Raw genomic sequence first — 17,645 nt, forward strand, 5'->3', positions numbered from 1 at the left:
CATTCAAATAACAACAGGAATGCATCACATGTGCCAAATGAAATATGTAAAAAAACCTTCATATGCAATGGCATTTGACAGCTGGTTATCCAACAGTGAAATTTTAACTGAATTACTGCCTTAAAGTACGTAGTGGTTAACCGGCGGATTAATGGGAGTGGAGAGGGAGGGGGTCATGGCCGGAAAGATTCAGGAAAACCAATGTTATAATACTATATCGCCACCAGGTGGCAGCACTATCTGGAGAACTGCCCCGTCCCTCAGTTTCTTAATTTGTACAGGCTACAATCTTCGCGTAATCAGTTCAGCGTCCTCCGTTGCCAGGTTATGCAGCCTGGTTCATATAGGATAACAAAAGGTAAACTTAACCAGCATTAAAGCAGTATGAATATGTGCACAGAGACAGAGAGATGCGTGAGTTATACACAACAGTAAAATACACACCATACAATGTGCACTACACACTGTACACTACACAATATGTAATATACACAATGGTTAACACGATATCATAGTCCAATGTGCAATATGCAATCTAATTCATATACCTCACCAGTGCACACTCTAAACAATACAGTATACACAGTACAGTACAACATACTACAATACACCACTACACAGTGCAGCAATGTACTCTGTCTAACACAACAGTAAACAGGCAATACCCACAGCAGAGGGGCAGGAAGACATGTAAGAATACTGTAACATAGTGATGAACAGAATGGACTTATCACCTTATTTGACTTTCAATAGTCTACATGGACACAAAGCACCTCCCGAATCTCTCCTTCATGCCTCTATCAGTCTTCTACTGCAGGAGCAGCATAGTCCAGTCACTAGGTCATGTAACAGGCAGCCAGTGCTCACAGTGAAGGCCGGCAGTGTGACTAGGCTAGCTCCTGTAGGGAGCTCACTGTATATCCCAAATACACCAGTACAAATGATAAGAAATCAAGCAGAGTCCACATGAGAAAGTACTGGTCGGGATGTTTCTACAGTCCAAATACAAGAAGACACATGAACAGAAAATAGAGAACGAAAGACAGTGTTAGTAAAGAGTTAGAAAGAGAGAGAGGGGGGGGAGGCTGAGAGAGAGAGAGAGAGAGAGAGAGGGAGAGGGAGAAAAAGAGAGAGAGAGTGAGAGAGAGAGAGAGAGAGAGAGAGAGATTAGTAAAAGTCAATAGAGAATAAGAGTCAAACTAGGAGAGTTAACAAAATAAATCACTGGTTGTCCAGGGGTCCTCCTCTCCACAGTTAAGGTCAAGTCTTCAGACTCAGGCGGTCTGAGGCTGTAGATGAAACGTTATCGACGGCGAGGGAGAGCTGACAGAAAGAGGAAAAGAGGAAAAGTCTGTATGTTAACACGGCTACGGAAGTCACCGCGGTCTTTTCAAAGACCAAACAAGTCCCTATCACCACGCATTTTAGAATGCACCCTCCTCAAGGAGAATTACAGCCAACGGCACACAGCAACACTTATTCTGATTATTCTGATTAGACGACATTATTCTGAACAGATGGGAGTGATGGCGTAGAGCTCAAGTCAAAGCCTTCACTCTCATAATCAGCCAAAATGCCACTGGCCAGAACAAACCAACGGAACACTTACAACATCGTTCTGCAGACATTTAGGGACCCAAGACTCCAAAGCCGGTATAATACGTGTTGGCCTTTTTGTAAAGAGAGTATGTGTATAATGTCCATTCTAACTTATTGTATAGAAGGTATAATATGCGTTGGTCTTTTTGTAAAGAGAGTAGTTTTTATAGTCCATTCTAGCTTGGTCACTTCACTTAAACAATAACTTTAACTTGGTGTCTATGTGAACTCCCAGATGCTTACAGGACCTCACCATCGCAATATTCGCTCCATCAATGGTTACCGTCTTATAGATTCAAATATAAAATATTTCACACAAACTATCATTGACTGATTCTGGCTAGGTCTTTAAGTCGAGCTGTTTAGCGTTCGCTTTGTTCGTGTATTAAACCTTCCTTCTTTAGACTTCTTCATCTTCTTGGGCACTGCACAATGCAACCACATCGCAGTACAACGTAGGGAGTAGGATCAGCTGATCACGCGTGACCTAACCGTACGTCATTTCCGTTTCCCAACGCTCCTCAGTGGCCTAAGTTATCACAAGTGTAGGCGGTGTTTTGTGGAGTAAATGAAAGCACAGAGAAATGCGGCGACAGTGTCACGGGAACAGATAAGGTATGATTAGCGTCGTCTCGTGGCAGTATTTTACTTTAACGATGCATGTAAATATCTCACCGAACGAGGTATCCAAAGACTCATTTGGCGACCTCTTTTCTAAGCTTACTAGAAACACGAAGCGTTTCTGTTCAGCTGTGCCCAATGTGATTGTGTGTTTACCGCAGTAAGTTTACGTAATTGATACACAGATGGTTTTAAAAACGAATGTGGCGTTGGTTGTCGAAAATTTGTGTCGATGATGTTCAGAAATTGTCAGGTGCGTTATCTGTGTTACTGTGGGGTCAGGAGTGCCCAGGAAATCACTGTAATACACTCCAATCACAATTCACCACCTGTGGCGGATAAGACAGTGTAACCCGTAATGCAGCGACAGAGTTTATCGCAAGAGTCTAATCAGCATTTCAGATGGTGCTTGCCACCATTTCCAATCACATCGTTGCGTATATATCCAGCACGGATTTTCTAAATGTCGTAATTAAAATGTGTATAGTTGTCAAATGATATCTCTGTCCCTTGAAAGGTAAACACATGATTATGTAATAAAGTGGTTGGTCATGTGCAGCTGTGCAGCGGAGAGGTGGGAGAGACAGGCCAGTAACCAGAGGGTTGTGAGTTGAAGTCCTGAGTATGACGGCCTCTGTCTGTGAGTGAGGCCATGAATCCCCAGAGCGCTCCAGAGACATGCAGTGTCTGCCATAGAAGACAAGCATTCTGCTCAGAGCACCAGTCAAATGAATAAAACGTTTCCCAGTCACGAAAATATTGTGCTAGCCTCATCCAGCCACACCCTGCTGAGTGAAAACAGGACTCTTGGTATACAGTCACTGTATATGTATGTGTTTATAGTGCTGTTACCACATTTAACCCCACAAACTCCTGCATGGCGGTTTGCTTTTACAGGCTACTTCTTCAGATATTGTCCAAAAACCATTATATATCTGTAGTTATGCATTGTTACATATCTGCAGTTAAGCATCACTACAAGTCTGTATTTAAGTGTTGTTACATGTCTGTATTTAAGTGTTGTTACATGTCTGTATTTAAGTGTTGTTGCATTTCAGTAGCTAAGCATTTTTCTTTTTCTGTGTGTGTGAGTTAGTCATGAATTAAACAGATAATCCATAGATACTTAGGTACTGTGTTGATGCAGTGTTGATATCTTAATGGGAGTGTGTTTGTGTTCAGCTCTGTGCTCTATACTGAATCCAGATCAAGCTTTTACAACCTCTCAGACCTGGAACCAAATACTAACCACTGACTCAGATGTTATTTAGTCTGTAGTTATTATCTGGTCACAGGTTTGGGGGGGGGTAGGTGGGTGTGCTCATGTGAAGTGAAACATTCCGTGTTATTTAGTCTGTAGTTATTATCTGGTCACAGGTTTGGGGGGGGTAGGTGGGTGTGCTCATGTGAAGTGAAACATTCCGTGTTATTAAGTCTGTAGTTATTATCTGGTCACAGGTTTGGGGGGGGTAGGTGGGTGTGCTCATGTGAAGTGAAACATTCCGTGTTATTAAGTCTGTAGTTATTATCTGGTCACAGGTTTGGGGGGGGTAGGTGGGTGTGCTCATGTGAAGTGAAACATTCCGTGTTATTAAGTCTGTAGTTATTATCTGGTCACAGGTTTGGGGGGGGTAGGTGGGTGTGCTCATGTGAAGTGAAACATTCCGTGTTATTAAGTCTGTAGTTATTATCTGGTCACAGGTTTGGGGGGGTGAGGGGGTGTGCTCATGTGAAGTGAAACATTCTGTGTTCTTCCACGGTAAAGTTCCATAGATTGGCAGCATCACTGTGTGACATTGCTTTGTTCTGTTCTTCCAGAGTAAAAGTAAGAAGGAGAGAGCAGGCCCCGCCGATGGTGGGGGAGATGGCCCACGATGCCAGCAATAGCCCAGTCACCGTTGTCATCAAAGCAGCCAGTCAGAAATATGATGACCAGACCATCCACTGTTTCATGGGCTGGACCGTGGAGAAATTAAAACGCCATCTGTCCGAGGTCTACCCCAGCAGACCAGTGAGTTAAGGAACCCTGACATATCAGACAGACACTAACATCACATAACATCACAGTGGACATGTTTATACTAACCCCACAGACAGACACTAATGTCACAGTGGACATGTTTATACTAACCCCACAGACAGACACTAATGTCACAGTGGACATGTTTATACTAACCCCACAGACAGACACTAATGTCACAGTGGACATGTTTATACTAACCCCACAGACAGACACTAATGTCACAGTGGACATGTTTATATTAACCCCACAGACAGACACTAATGTCACAGTGGACATGTTTATACTAACCCCACAGACACTAATGTCACAGTGGACATGTTTATACTGACCCCACAGACACTAATATCACAGTGGACATGTTTATACTAACCCCACAGACAGACACTCACATCACAGTGGACATGTTTATATTAACCCCACAGACAGACACTAATGTCACAGTGGACATGTTTATACTAACCCCATAGACAGACACTCACATCACAGTGGACATGTTTATACTAACCCCACAGACAGACACTAATGTCACAGTGGACATGTTTATATTAACCCCACAGACAGACACTAATGTCACAGTGGACATGTTTATACTAACCCCATAGACAGACACTAATGTCACAGTGGACATGTTTATACTAACCCCACAGACAGACACTCACATCACAGTGGACGTGTTTATACTAACCCCACAGACAGACACTAATGTCACAGTGGACATGTTTATACTAACCCCACAGACAGACACTCACATCACAGTGGACATGTTTATATTAACCCCACAGACAGACACTCACATCACAGTGGACATGTTTATACTAACCCCACAGACAGACACTAATGTCACAGTGGACATGTTTATACTAACCCCACAGACAGACACTAATGTCACAGTGGACATGTTTATATTAACCCCACAGACAGACACTAATGTCACAGTGGACATGTTTATACTAACCCCACAGACAGACACTCACATCACAGTGGACATGTTTATACTAACCCCACAGACAGACACTCACATCACAGTGGACATGTTTATATTAACCCCACAGACAGACACTAATGTCACAGTAGACATGTTTATACTAACCCCACAGACAGACACTAATGTCACAGTGGACATGTTTATACTAACCCCACAGACAGACACTCACATCACAGTGGACATGTTTATACTAACCCCACAGACAGACACTCACATCACAGTGGACATGTTTATATTAACCCCACAGACAGACACTAATGTCACAGTGGACGTGTTTATACTAACCCCACAGACAGACACTAACGTCACAGTGGACGTGTTTATACTAACCCCACAGACAGACACTAATGTCACAGTGGACATGTTTATATTAACCCCACAGACAGACACTAATGTCACAGTGGACATGTTTATACTAACCCCACAGACAGACACTAACGTCACAGTGGACGTGTTTATACTAACCCCACAGACAGACACTAATGTCACAGTGGACATGTTTATATTAACCCCACAGACAGACACTAATGTCACAGTGGACATGTTTATACTAACCCCACAGACAGACACTAACGTCACAGTGGACGTGTTTATACTAACCCCACAGACAGACACTAATGTCACAGTGGACATGTTTATACTAACCCCACAGACAGACAGTCACATCACAGTGGACATGTTTATACTAACCCCACAGACAGACACTAATGTCACAGTGGACATGTTTATACTAACCCCACAGACAGACAGTCACATCACAGTGGACATGTTTATACTAACCCCACAGACAGACACTAACGTCACAGTGGACGTGTTTATACTAACCCCACAGACAGACACTAATGTCACAGTGGACATGTTTATACTAACCCCACAGACAGACACTAATGTCACAGTGGACGTGTTTATACTAACCCCACAGACAGACACTAATGTCACAGTGGACATGTTTATACTAACCCCACAGACAGACACTCACATCACAGTGGACATGTTTATACTAACCCCACAGACAGACACTAATGTCACAGTGGACATGTTTATACTAACCCCACAGACAGACACTAATGTCACAGTGGACATGTTTATACTAACCCCACAGACAGACACTCACATCACAGTGGACATGTTTATACTGACCCCACAGACAGACAGTCACATCACAGTGGACATGTTTATACTAACCCCACAGACAGACAGTCACATCACAGTGGACATGTTTATACTAACCCCACAGACAGACACTAATGTCACAGTGGACATGTTTATACTAACCCCACAGACAGACACTAATGTCACAGTGGACATGATTATACTAACCCCACAGACAGACACTAATGTCACAGTGGACATGATTATACTAACCCCACAGACAGACACTAATGTCACAGTGGACATGTTTATACTAACCCCACAGACAGACACTAATGTCACAGTGGACATGTTTATACTAACCCCACAGACAGACACTAATGTCACAGTGGACATGTTTATACTAACCCCACAGACAGACACTAATGTCACAGTGGACATGTTTATATTAACCCCACAGACAGACACTAATGTCACAGTGGACATGTTTATACTAACCCCACAGACAGACACTAATGTCACAGTGGACATGATTATACTAACCCCATAGACAGACACTAATGTCACAGTGGACATGTTTATACTAACCCCACAGACAGACACTCACATCACAGTGGACATGTTTATACTAACCCCACAGACAGACACTAATGTCACAGTGGACATGATTATACTAACCCCACAGACAGACACTCACATCACAGTGGACGTGTTTATACTAACCCCACAGACAGACACTAATGCCACAGTGGACATGATTATACTAACCCCACAGACAGACACTAATGCCACAGTGGACATGTTTATATTAACCCCACAGACAGACACTCACATCACAGTGGACATGTTTATATTAACCCCACAGACAGACACTAATGTCACAGTGGACATGTTTATACTAACCCCACAGACAGACACTAATGTCACAGTGGACATGTTTATACTAACCCCACAGACAGACACTAATGTCACAGTGGACATGTTTATATTAACCCCACAGACAGACACTCACATCACAGTGGACGTGTTTATACTAACCCCACAGACAGACACTAATGTCACAGTGGACATGTTTATACTAACCCCACAGACAGACACTCACATCACAGTGGACATGTTTATACTAACCCCACAGACAGACACTCACATCACAGTGGACATGTTTATATTAACCCCACAGACAGACACTAATGTCACAGTGGACGTGTTTATACTAACCCCACAGACAGACACTCACATCACAGTGGACGTGTTTATATTAACCCCACAGACAGACACTAATGTCACAGTGGACGTGTTTATACTAACCCCACAGACAGACACTAACGTCACAGTGGACGTGTTTATACTAACCCCACAGACAGACACTAATGTCACAGTGGACGTGTTTATACTAACCCCACAGACAGACACTAATGTCACAGTGGACATGTTTATACTAACCCCACAGACAGACACTAACGTCACAGTGGACATGTTTATACTAACCCCACAGACAGACACTAATGTCACAGTGGACGTGTTTATACTAACCCCACAGACAGACACTAATGTCACAGTGGACATGTTTATATTAACCCCACAGACAGACACTCACATCACAGTGGACATGTTTATACTAACCCCACAGACAGACACTAATGTCACAGTGGACGTGTTTATACTAACCCCACAGACAGACACTAATGTCACAGTGGACGTGTTTATACTAACCCCACAGACAGACACTAATGCCACAGTGGACATGTTTATATTAACCCCACAGACAGACACTCACATCACAGTGGACATGTTTATACTAACCCCACAGACAGACACTAATGTCACAGTGGACGTGTTTATACTAACCCCACAGACAGACACTAATGTCACAGTGGACATGTTTATACTAACCCCACAGACAGACACTAATGTCACAGTGGACATGTTTATATTAACCCCACAGACAGACACTAATGTCACAGTGGACATGTTTATACTAACCCCACAGACAGACACTCACATCACAGTGGACATGTTTATACTAACCCCACAGACAGACACTCACATCACAGTGGACATGTTTATATTAACCCCACAGACAGACACTAATGTCACAGTAGACATGTTTATACTAACCCCACAGACAGACACTAATGTCACAGTGGACATGTTTATACTAACCCCACAGACTGACACTCACATCACAGTGGACATGTTTATACTAACCCCACAGACAGACACTCACATCACAGTGGACATGTTTATATTAACCCCACAGACAGACACTAATGTCACAGTGGACGTGTTTATACTAACCCCACAGACAGACACTAACGTCACAGTGGACGTGTTTATACTAACCCCACAGACAGACACTAATGTCACAGTGGACATGTTTATATTAACCCCACAGACAGACACTAATGTCACAGTGGACATGTTTATACTAACCCCACAGACAGACACTAACGTCACAGTGGACGTGTTTATACTAACCCCACAGACAGACACTAATGTCACAGTGGACATGTTTATATTAACCCCACAGACAGACACTAATGTCACAGTGGACATGTTTATACTAACCCCACAGACAGACACTAACGTCACAGTGGACGTGTTTATACTAACCCCACAGACAGACACTAATGTCACAGTGGACATGTTTATACTAACCCCACAGACAGACAGTCACATCACAGTGGACATGTTTATACTAACCCCACAGACAGACACTAATGTCACAGTGGACATGTTTATACTAACCCCACAGACAGACAGTCACATCACAGTGGACATGTTTATACTAACCCCACAGACAGACACTAACGTCACAGTGGACGTGTTTATACTAACCCCACAGACAGACACTAATGTCACAGTGGACATGTTTATACTAACCCCACAGACAGACACTAATGTCACAGTGGACGTGTTTATACTAACCCCACAGACAGACACTAATGTCACAGTGGACATGTTTATACTAACCCCACAGACAGACACTCACATCACAGTGGACATGTTTATACTAACCCCACAGACAGACACTAATGTCACAGTGGACATGTTTATACTAACCCCACAGACAGACACTAATGTCACAGTGGACATGTTTATACTAACCCCACAGACAGACACTCACATCACAGTGGACATGTTTATACTGACCCCACAGACAGACAGTCACATCACAGTGGACATGTTTATACTAACCCCACAGACAGACAGTCACATCACAGTGGACATGTTTATACTAACCCCACAGACAGACACTAATGTCACAGTGGACATGTTTATACTAACCCCACAGACAGACACTAATGTCACAGTGGACATGATTATACTAACCCCACAGACAGACACTAATGTCACAGTGGACATGATTATACTAACCCCACAGACAGACACTAATGTCACAGTGGACATGTTTATACTAACCCCACAGACAGACACTAATGTCACAGTGGACATGTTTATACTAACCCCACAGACAGACACTAATGTCACAGTGGACATGTTTATACTAACCCCACAGACAGACACTAATGTCACAGTGGACATGTTTATATTAACCCCACAGACAGACACTAATGTCACAGTGGACATGTTTATACTAACCCCACAGACAGACACTAATGTCACAGTGGACATGATTATACTAACCCCATAGACAGACACTAATGTCACAGTGGACATGTTTATACTAACCCCACAGACAGACACTCACATCACAGTGGACATGTTTATACTAACCCCACAGACAGACACTAATGTCACAGTGGACATGATTATACTAACCCCACAGACAGACACTCACATCACAGTGGACGTGTTTATACTAACCCCACAGACAGACACTAATGCCACAGTGGACATGATTATACTAACCCCACAGACAGACACTAATGCCACAGTGGACATGTTTATATTAACCCCACAGACAGACACTCACATCACAGTGGACATGTTTATATTAACCCCACAGACAGACACTAATGTCACAGTGGACATGTTTATACTAACCCCACAGACAGACACTAATGTCACAGTGGACATGTTTATACTAACCCCACAGACAGACACTAATGTCACAGTGGACATGTTTATATTAACCCCACAGACAGACACTCACATCACAGTGGACGTGTTTATACTAACCCCACAGACAGACACTAATGTCACAGTGGACATGTTTATACTAACCCCACAGACAGACACTCACATCACAGTGGACATGTTTATACTAACCCCACAGACAGACACTCACATCACAGTGGACATGTTTATATTAACCCCACAGACAGACACTAATGTCACAGTGGACGTGTTTATACTAACCCCACAGACAGACACTAACGTCACAGTGGACGTGTTTATACTAACCCCACAGACAGACACTAATGTCACAGTGGACGTGTTTATACTAACCCCACAGACAGACACTAATGTCACAGTGGACATGTTTATACTAACCCCACAGACAGACACTAACGTCACAGTGGACATGTTTATACTAACCCCACAGACAGACACTAATGTCACAGTGGACGTGTTTATACTAACCCCACAGACAGACACTAATGTCACAGTGGACATGTTTATATTAACCCCACAGACAGACACTCACATCACAGTGGACATGTTTATACTAACCCCACAGACAGACACTAATGTCACAGTGGACGTGTTTATACTAACCCCACAGACAGACACTAATGTCACAGTGGACGTGTTTATACTAACCCCACAGACAGACACTAATGCCACAGTGGACATGTTTATATTAACCCCACAGACAGACACTCACATCACAGTGGACATGTTTATACTAACCCCACAGACAGACACTAATGTCACAGTGGACGTGTTTATACTAACCCCACAGACAGACACTAATGTCACAGTGGACATGTTTATATTAACCCCACAGACAGACACTCACATCACAGTGGACATGTTTATACTAACCCCACAGACAGACACTAATGTCACAGTGGACGTGTTTATACTAACCCCACAGACAGACACTAATGTCACAGTGGACATGTTTATACTAACCCCACAGACAGACACTCACATCACAGTGGACATGTTTATACTAACCCCACAGACAGACACTCACATCACAGTGGACATGTTTATATTAACCCCACAGACAGACACTAATGTCACAGTGGACATGTTTGTACTAACCCCACAGACAGACACTAATGTCACAGTGGACATGTTTATACTAACCCCACAGACAGACACTAATGTCACAGTGGACGTGTTTATACTAACCCCACAGACAGACACTCACATCACAGTGGACATGTTTATACTAACCCCATAGACAGACACTAATGTCACAGTGGACATGTTTATACTAACCCTACAGACAGACACTAATGTCACAGTGGACGTGTTTATACTAACCCCACAGACAGACACTCACATCACAGTGGACATGTTTATACTAACCCCACAGACAGACACTCACATCACAGTGGACATGTTTATATTAACCCCACAGACAGACACTAATGTCACAGTGGACGTGTTTATACTAACCCCACAGACAGACACTAATGTCACAGTGGACATGTTTATACTAACCCCACAGACAGACACTCACATCACAGTGGACATGTTTATACTAACCCCACAGACAGACACTCACATCACAGTGGACATGTTTATATTAACCCCACAGACAGACACTAATGTCACAGTGGACATGTTTATACTAACCCCACAGACAGACACTAATGTCACAGTGGACATGTTTGTACTAACCCCACAGACAGACACTAATGTCACAGTGGACATGTTTGTACTAACCCCACAGACAGACACTAATGTCACAGTGGACATGTTTATACTAACCCCACAGACAGACACTAATGTCACAGTGGACATGTTTATACTAACCCCACAGACAGACACTCACATCACAGTGGACATGTTTATACTAACCCCACAGACAGACACTAATGCCACAGTGGACATGTTTATACTAACCCCACAGACAGACACTCACATCACAGTGGACATGTTTATACTAACCCCACAGACAGACACTCACATCACAGTGGACGTGTTTATACTAACCCCACAGACAGACACTAATGTCACAGTGGACATGTTTATACTAACCCCACAGACAGACACTAATGTCACAGTGGACATGTTTATACTAACCCCACAGACAGACACTAATGTCACAGTGGACATGTTTATACTAACCCCACAGACAGACACTCACATCACAGTGGACGTGTTTATACTAACCCCACAGACAGACACTAATGTCACAGTGGACATGTTTATACTAACCCCACAGACAGACACTCACATCACAGTGGACGTGTTTATACTAACCCCACAGACAGACACTAATGTCACAGTGGACATGTTTATACTAACCCCACAGACAGACAGTCACATCACAGTGGACATGTTTATACTAACCCCACAGACAGACACTAATGTCACAGTGGACATGTTTATACTAACCCCACAGACAGACACTAATGCCACAGTGGACATGATTATACTAACCCCATAGACAGACACTAATGTCACAGTGGACATGTTTATATTAACCCCACAGACAGACACTAATGCCACAGTGGACATGATTATACTAACCCCACAGACAGACACTAATGCCACAGTGGACGTGTTTATACTAACCCCACAGACAGACACTAATGCCACAGTGGACATGATTATACTAACCCCATAGACAGACACTAATGTCACAGTGGACATGTTTATATTAACCCCACAGACAGACACTAATGTCACAGTGGACGTGTTTATACTAACCCCACAGACAGACACTAATGTCACAGTGGACATGTTTATACTAACCCCACAGACAGACACTAATGTCACAGTGGACATGTTTATACTAACCCCACAGACAGACACTAATGCCACAGTGGACGTGTTTATACTAACCCCACAGACAGACACTAATGTCACAGTGGACATGTTTATACTAACCCCACAGACAGACACTAATGTCACAGTGGACATGTTTATACTAACCCCACAGACAGACACTAATGCCACAGTGGACGTGTTTATACTAACCCCACAGACAGACACTAATGTCACAGTGGACGTGTTTATACTAACCCCACAGACAGACACTAATGTCACAGTGGACATGTTTATATTAACCCCACAGACAGACACTAATGCCACAGTGGACATGTTTATATTAACCCCACAGACAGACACTAATGTCACAGTGGACGTGTTTATACTAACCCCACAGACAGACACTAATGCCACAGTGGACGTGTTTATACTAACCCCACAGACAGACACTAATGCCACAGTGGACATGTTTATATTAACCCCACAGACAGACACTAATGCCACAGTGGACATGTTTATATTAACCCCACAGACAGACACTAATGTCACAGTGGACGTGTTTATACTAACCCCACAGACAGACACTAATGTCACAGTGGACATGTTTATACTAACCCCACAGACAGACACTAATGTCACAGTGGACATGTTTATACTAACCCCACAGACAGACACTAATGTCACAGTGGACATGTTTATACTAACCCCACAGACAGACACTCACATCACAGTGGACGTGTTTATACTAACCCCACAGACAGACACTAATGTCACAGTGGACATGTTTATACTAACCCCACAGACAGACACTCACATCACAGTGGACGTGTTTATACTAACCCCACAGACAGACACTAATGTCACAGTGGACGTGTTTATACTAACCCCACAGACAGACACTAACGTCACAGTGGACATGTTTATATTAACCCCACAGACAGACAGTCACATCACAGTGGACATGTTTATACTAACCCCACAGACAGACACTCACATCACAGTGGACTCGTGCTTCTACTCATGGCCACTGTCATGAAAGCTGGTCAGTAAACTCCCATAAAGATAAGAGCTTAAGGAGAGAGTTGCTCTGTCTAAGAGTCTGCTCAGCCACAAGCCTGCCAGAGGTGTTTGTAGGAAATGCCTCTGTAATGTGGCTTCATAAGAGTGTGTCAGATGCACTACAGAACCGAGCTGAATTGAGTGGCATCGGCCCAGCAGGTGAAGATTCTCATCTGCCATACTCCATCAGCCCGGGCTTTTACTTATGTAACTCTCCGTGTATATTAGGCCTACATCATACGACATGCCTCTTAGCCACACTTCATTTCTCAGCAGAAACATGAATGCCTTACTGAGTCGTCAGAACTCAGTGAAACTAAAGAAAACACTGTAAATCTCCACAAATGGCTTTTTTCAACACTTTTGCCAATGCCGGGCAGTTAAAGTCCCACAGAATGCAGTGAATTAGTCTAGGGCTGGTAGTCAGTGCAGAGGCGCAGGAGTGTGGGGTTTCCTAGGTAACGGGAGAACTGTATGAATGAGAGGCACTCTCCTGCTCTGTCTGTGAGGCGTCGCTCGTTAACCTACGTACCTCCTCTCCCTCCACAGGAACTTCAGAAAATTCCTGCGCTCACTCTTATTACAATAATCTCTCTACATCCCTCCATTCATTTTCAATAATCTGAAACGCTCTGTGCGTGTGTGTGCGCGTGCGTGCGTGCGTGCGTGCGTGCGTGCGTGTGTGTGTGTGTGCGTGCGTGTGTGTGTGCGTGCGTGTGTGTGTGTGTGCGTGCGTGTGTGCGTGCGTGCGTGTGTGTCTGTGGATGTGTGTGTGTGTGTGCGTGTGCGTGTGTGTGTGCGTGTGTGTGTGTCTGTGTGTGTGTGTGTGTGTGTGTCTGTGTGTGTGTGTTTGTGTGCCTGTGTGTGTGTGTCTGTGGCTGTGTGTGCGCGTGTGTGCGCGTGTGTGTGTGTGTGGACAAACACACTGCATTTTCCTTCGTTTTCTCATTCTTTCTCTGAGCTGTGTCTTCTGTCTGTAGGTGGCTCTGATGTCAGTAGTCCTTTTGAAAGTGGTGTAATTCACCTCTCTGCTGTAACATGTCTTGCGTAGGAATGCTTTTGTTCTGTGGTCCGGTCATTTCATAGGCTCTTCCTGACGCCATCCTCTCTTCACTGTGCCTCTCCACACCAGCAGTGAATCTGCTAACTGACACAGCGTTCACATTCACATACATGTCTGATGGTTCAGCTTTGATATTTGGTGAAGTGATCCTCAGACTCTGAGAACAGACTCCTCATAGAACCAGCCCCTCTCTCCACCAGGACCCTCATGATTTCAGTTTGACTTCATTCATTACAACCTTTCCAAATGGCCTGTCAGTGCTGTATCTGATTCATGTTTCTGCAGGTCAGTGGAGACCATAAATGATAACGATTTGCTGTTTGAATAAAATCAGAGTGTGTGGTGGACCCTGGTGCCTCTGAGGTCAGGGGCTTGAACCCGTCTTCTTGGCCTAACCCTGTGAGCATGTTGGTTAAATCCACTCAATCCAATTAAGTGTCAGCAGAGGATTAGTGGAGGCTGACCTGCAGTGCTAATGTAGGTCAGCCCAGTGACAGTGCAGTGTGTGGGATGACTGTTCCTGAGTGTCTGAGTCCTTCTCTCTGCACTCATTGTCTATTGTAAAATGCACACTACAAATAAAACTGGGTTGAACTGACTTGGACTGTGTGTGTGTGTGTGTGTCTGTCTGTGTGTGTGTGTGTGCGTGTGTGTGACAGAACCCGAAAGACCAGCGGCTGGTGTATGCGGGGAAACTGCTGCAGGATCCTATGGCACTGAAAGATGTGTTCAGAGAGGTAGTTCCCTGATTGCACATTGTTAACAGATACCTTTACCACACCACTCCCAGTGCGTTTCCACAATGCTTCTCTGTCCATTCCAACACTGTCTACAGTACTACCAGCTCTGTGTACATTTTGGACTGGCTTCTCTAACCTAGCTTTGGTCTCTCTTTGAGTGCTTATGTCTATGAAGTTATAAATTACATTTCCAGCATTAATATCTGCATATAACTATAACCTATAGTTTTTCTGAGGATTAGCCTACAGGTCTGTGTTAGTCTCTGTGACACTAATGCATGTGTACCTGTAGATGATTAGCATCTCAGAGGCTAAAACTAAGTTAATCCTCTACGGGTTCACACACATTAGCATCACAGAGGCTAACACCAAGTTAATGTCTGTTAAAATGTAGGGGGTTAATTTAGTGTTAGCCTTTGTGATGCTAGTGTGTGTTAACCCTGTAGAGGATTCATTTAGTGTTAGCCTCTGTGATGCTAGTGTGCGTTAACCTGTAGAGGATTAGTGTTAGCCTCTGTTGTATTAATGTGTGTTGTTGACTTGTGTTTTCAGCAGCGCGAGTTTCACATGTTGCACCTGGTATGTACTTCACACACACCTCCGACATCCCCTCTGCCCAGCAAGACTAAGAAAAACCCAGCAGTGAGTAATTAGCACATATTGCACCCCACATAACGCCAAACCAACACCCACATAACGCCAAACCAACACCCACATAACGCCAAACCAACACACACACAGCACTAAACCAACACACACAACACCAAACCAACACACACATAACGCCAAACCAACACACAAAACGCCAAACCAACACCCACATAACGCCAAACCAACACCCACATAACGCCAAACCAACACCCACATAACGCCAAACCAACACACACAGCGCCAAACCAACACACACAGCACCAAACCAACACACACATAACGCCAAACCAACACACACACAACGCCAAACCAACACACACACAACGCCAAACCAACACCCACATAACGCCAAACCAACACACACATAACGCCAAACCAACACACACACAACGCCAAACCAACACCCACATAACGCCAAACCAACACCCACATAACGCCAAACCAACACACACAGCACCAAACCAACACACACACCACCAAACCAACACCCACATAACGCCAAACCAACACCCACATAACGCCAAACCAACACCCACACAACGCCAAACCAACACCCACACAACGCCAAACCAACACCCACATAACGCCAAACCAACACACACATAACGCCAAACCAACACACATAACGCCAAACCAACACACACAGCACCAAACCAACACCCACATAACGCCAAACCAACACACACATAACGCCAAACCAACACACACACCACCAAACCAACACACACACCACCAAACCAACACCCACATAACGCCAAACCAACACCCACATAACGCCAAACCAACACACACATAACGCCAAACCAACACACACATAACGCCAAACCAACACCCACATAACGCCAAACCAACACCCACATAACGCCAAACCAACACACACAGCACCAAACCAACACACACACCACCAAACCAACACCCACTTAACGCCAAACCAACACCCACATAACGCCAAAC

At 44.0% G+C, this 17,645-nt stretch overlaps 1 protein-coding gene across 1 annotated transcript in view; it reads left to right on the forward strand.

Annotated features, from left to right (window-relative positions):
• The first annotated feature begins 2,192 nt into the window (after positions 1–2,192).
• Positions 2,193–17,645, forward strand: part of LOC115825148 (homocysteine-responsive endoplasmic reticulum-resident ubiquitin-like domain member 2 protein) — a 20,833-nt gene continuing 5,380 nt past the window's right edge. Inside the window, exons 1-4 of the mRNA XM_030788932.1 lie at positions 2,193–2,214; positions 4,039–4,231; positions 15,960–16,037; positions 16,593–16,682. Coding sequence (XP_030644792.1) covers positions 4,073–4,231; positions 15,960–16,037; positions 16,593–16,682 — 327 coding nt within the window. The 5' untranslated portion in view covers positions 2,193–2,214; positions 4,039–4,072. The remainder of the gene's footprint in view (positions 2,215–4,038; positions 4,232–15,959; positions 16,038–16,592; positions 16,683–17,645) is intronic.

The sequence above is a fragment of the Chanos chanos genome, chromosome 12 (genome assembly GCF_902362185.1).
Source record: "Chanos chanos chromosome 12, fChaCha1.1, whole genome shotgun sequence".
In the NCBI taxonomy this organism is placed as follows: Eukaryota; Metazoa; Chordata; class Actinopteri; order Gonorynchiformes; family Chanidae; genus Chanos; species Chanos chanos.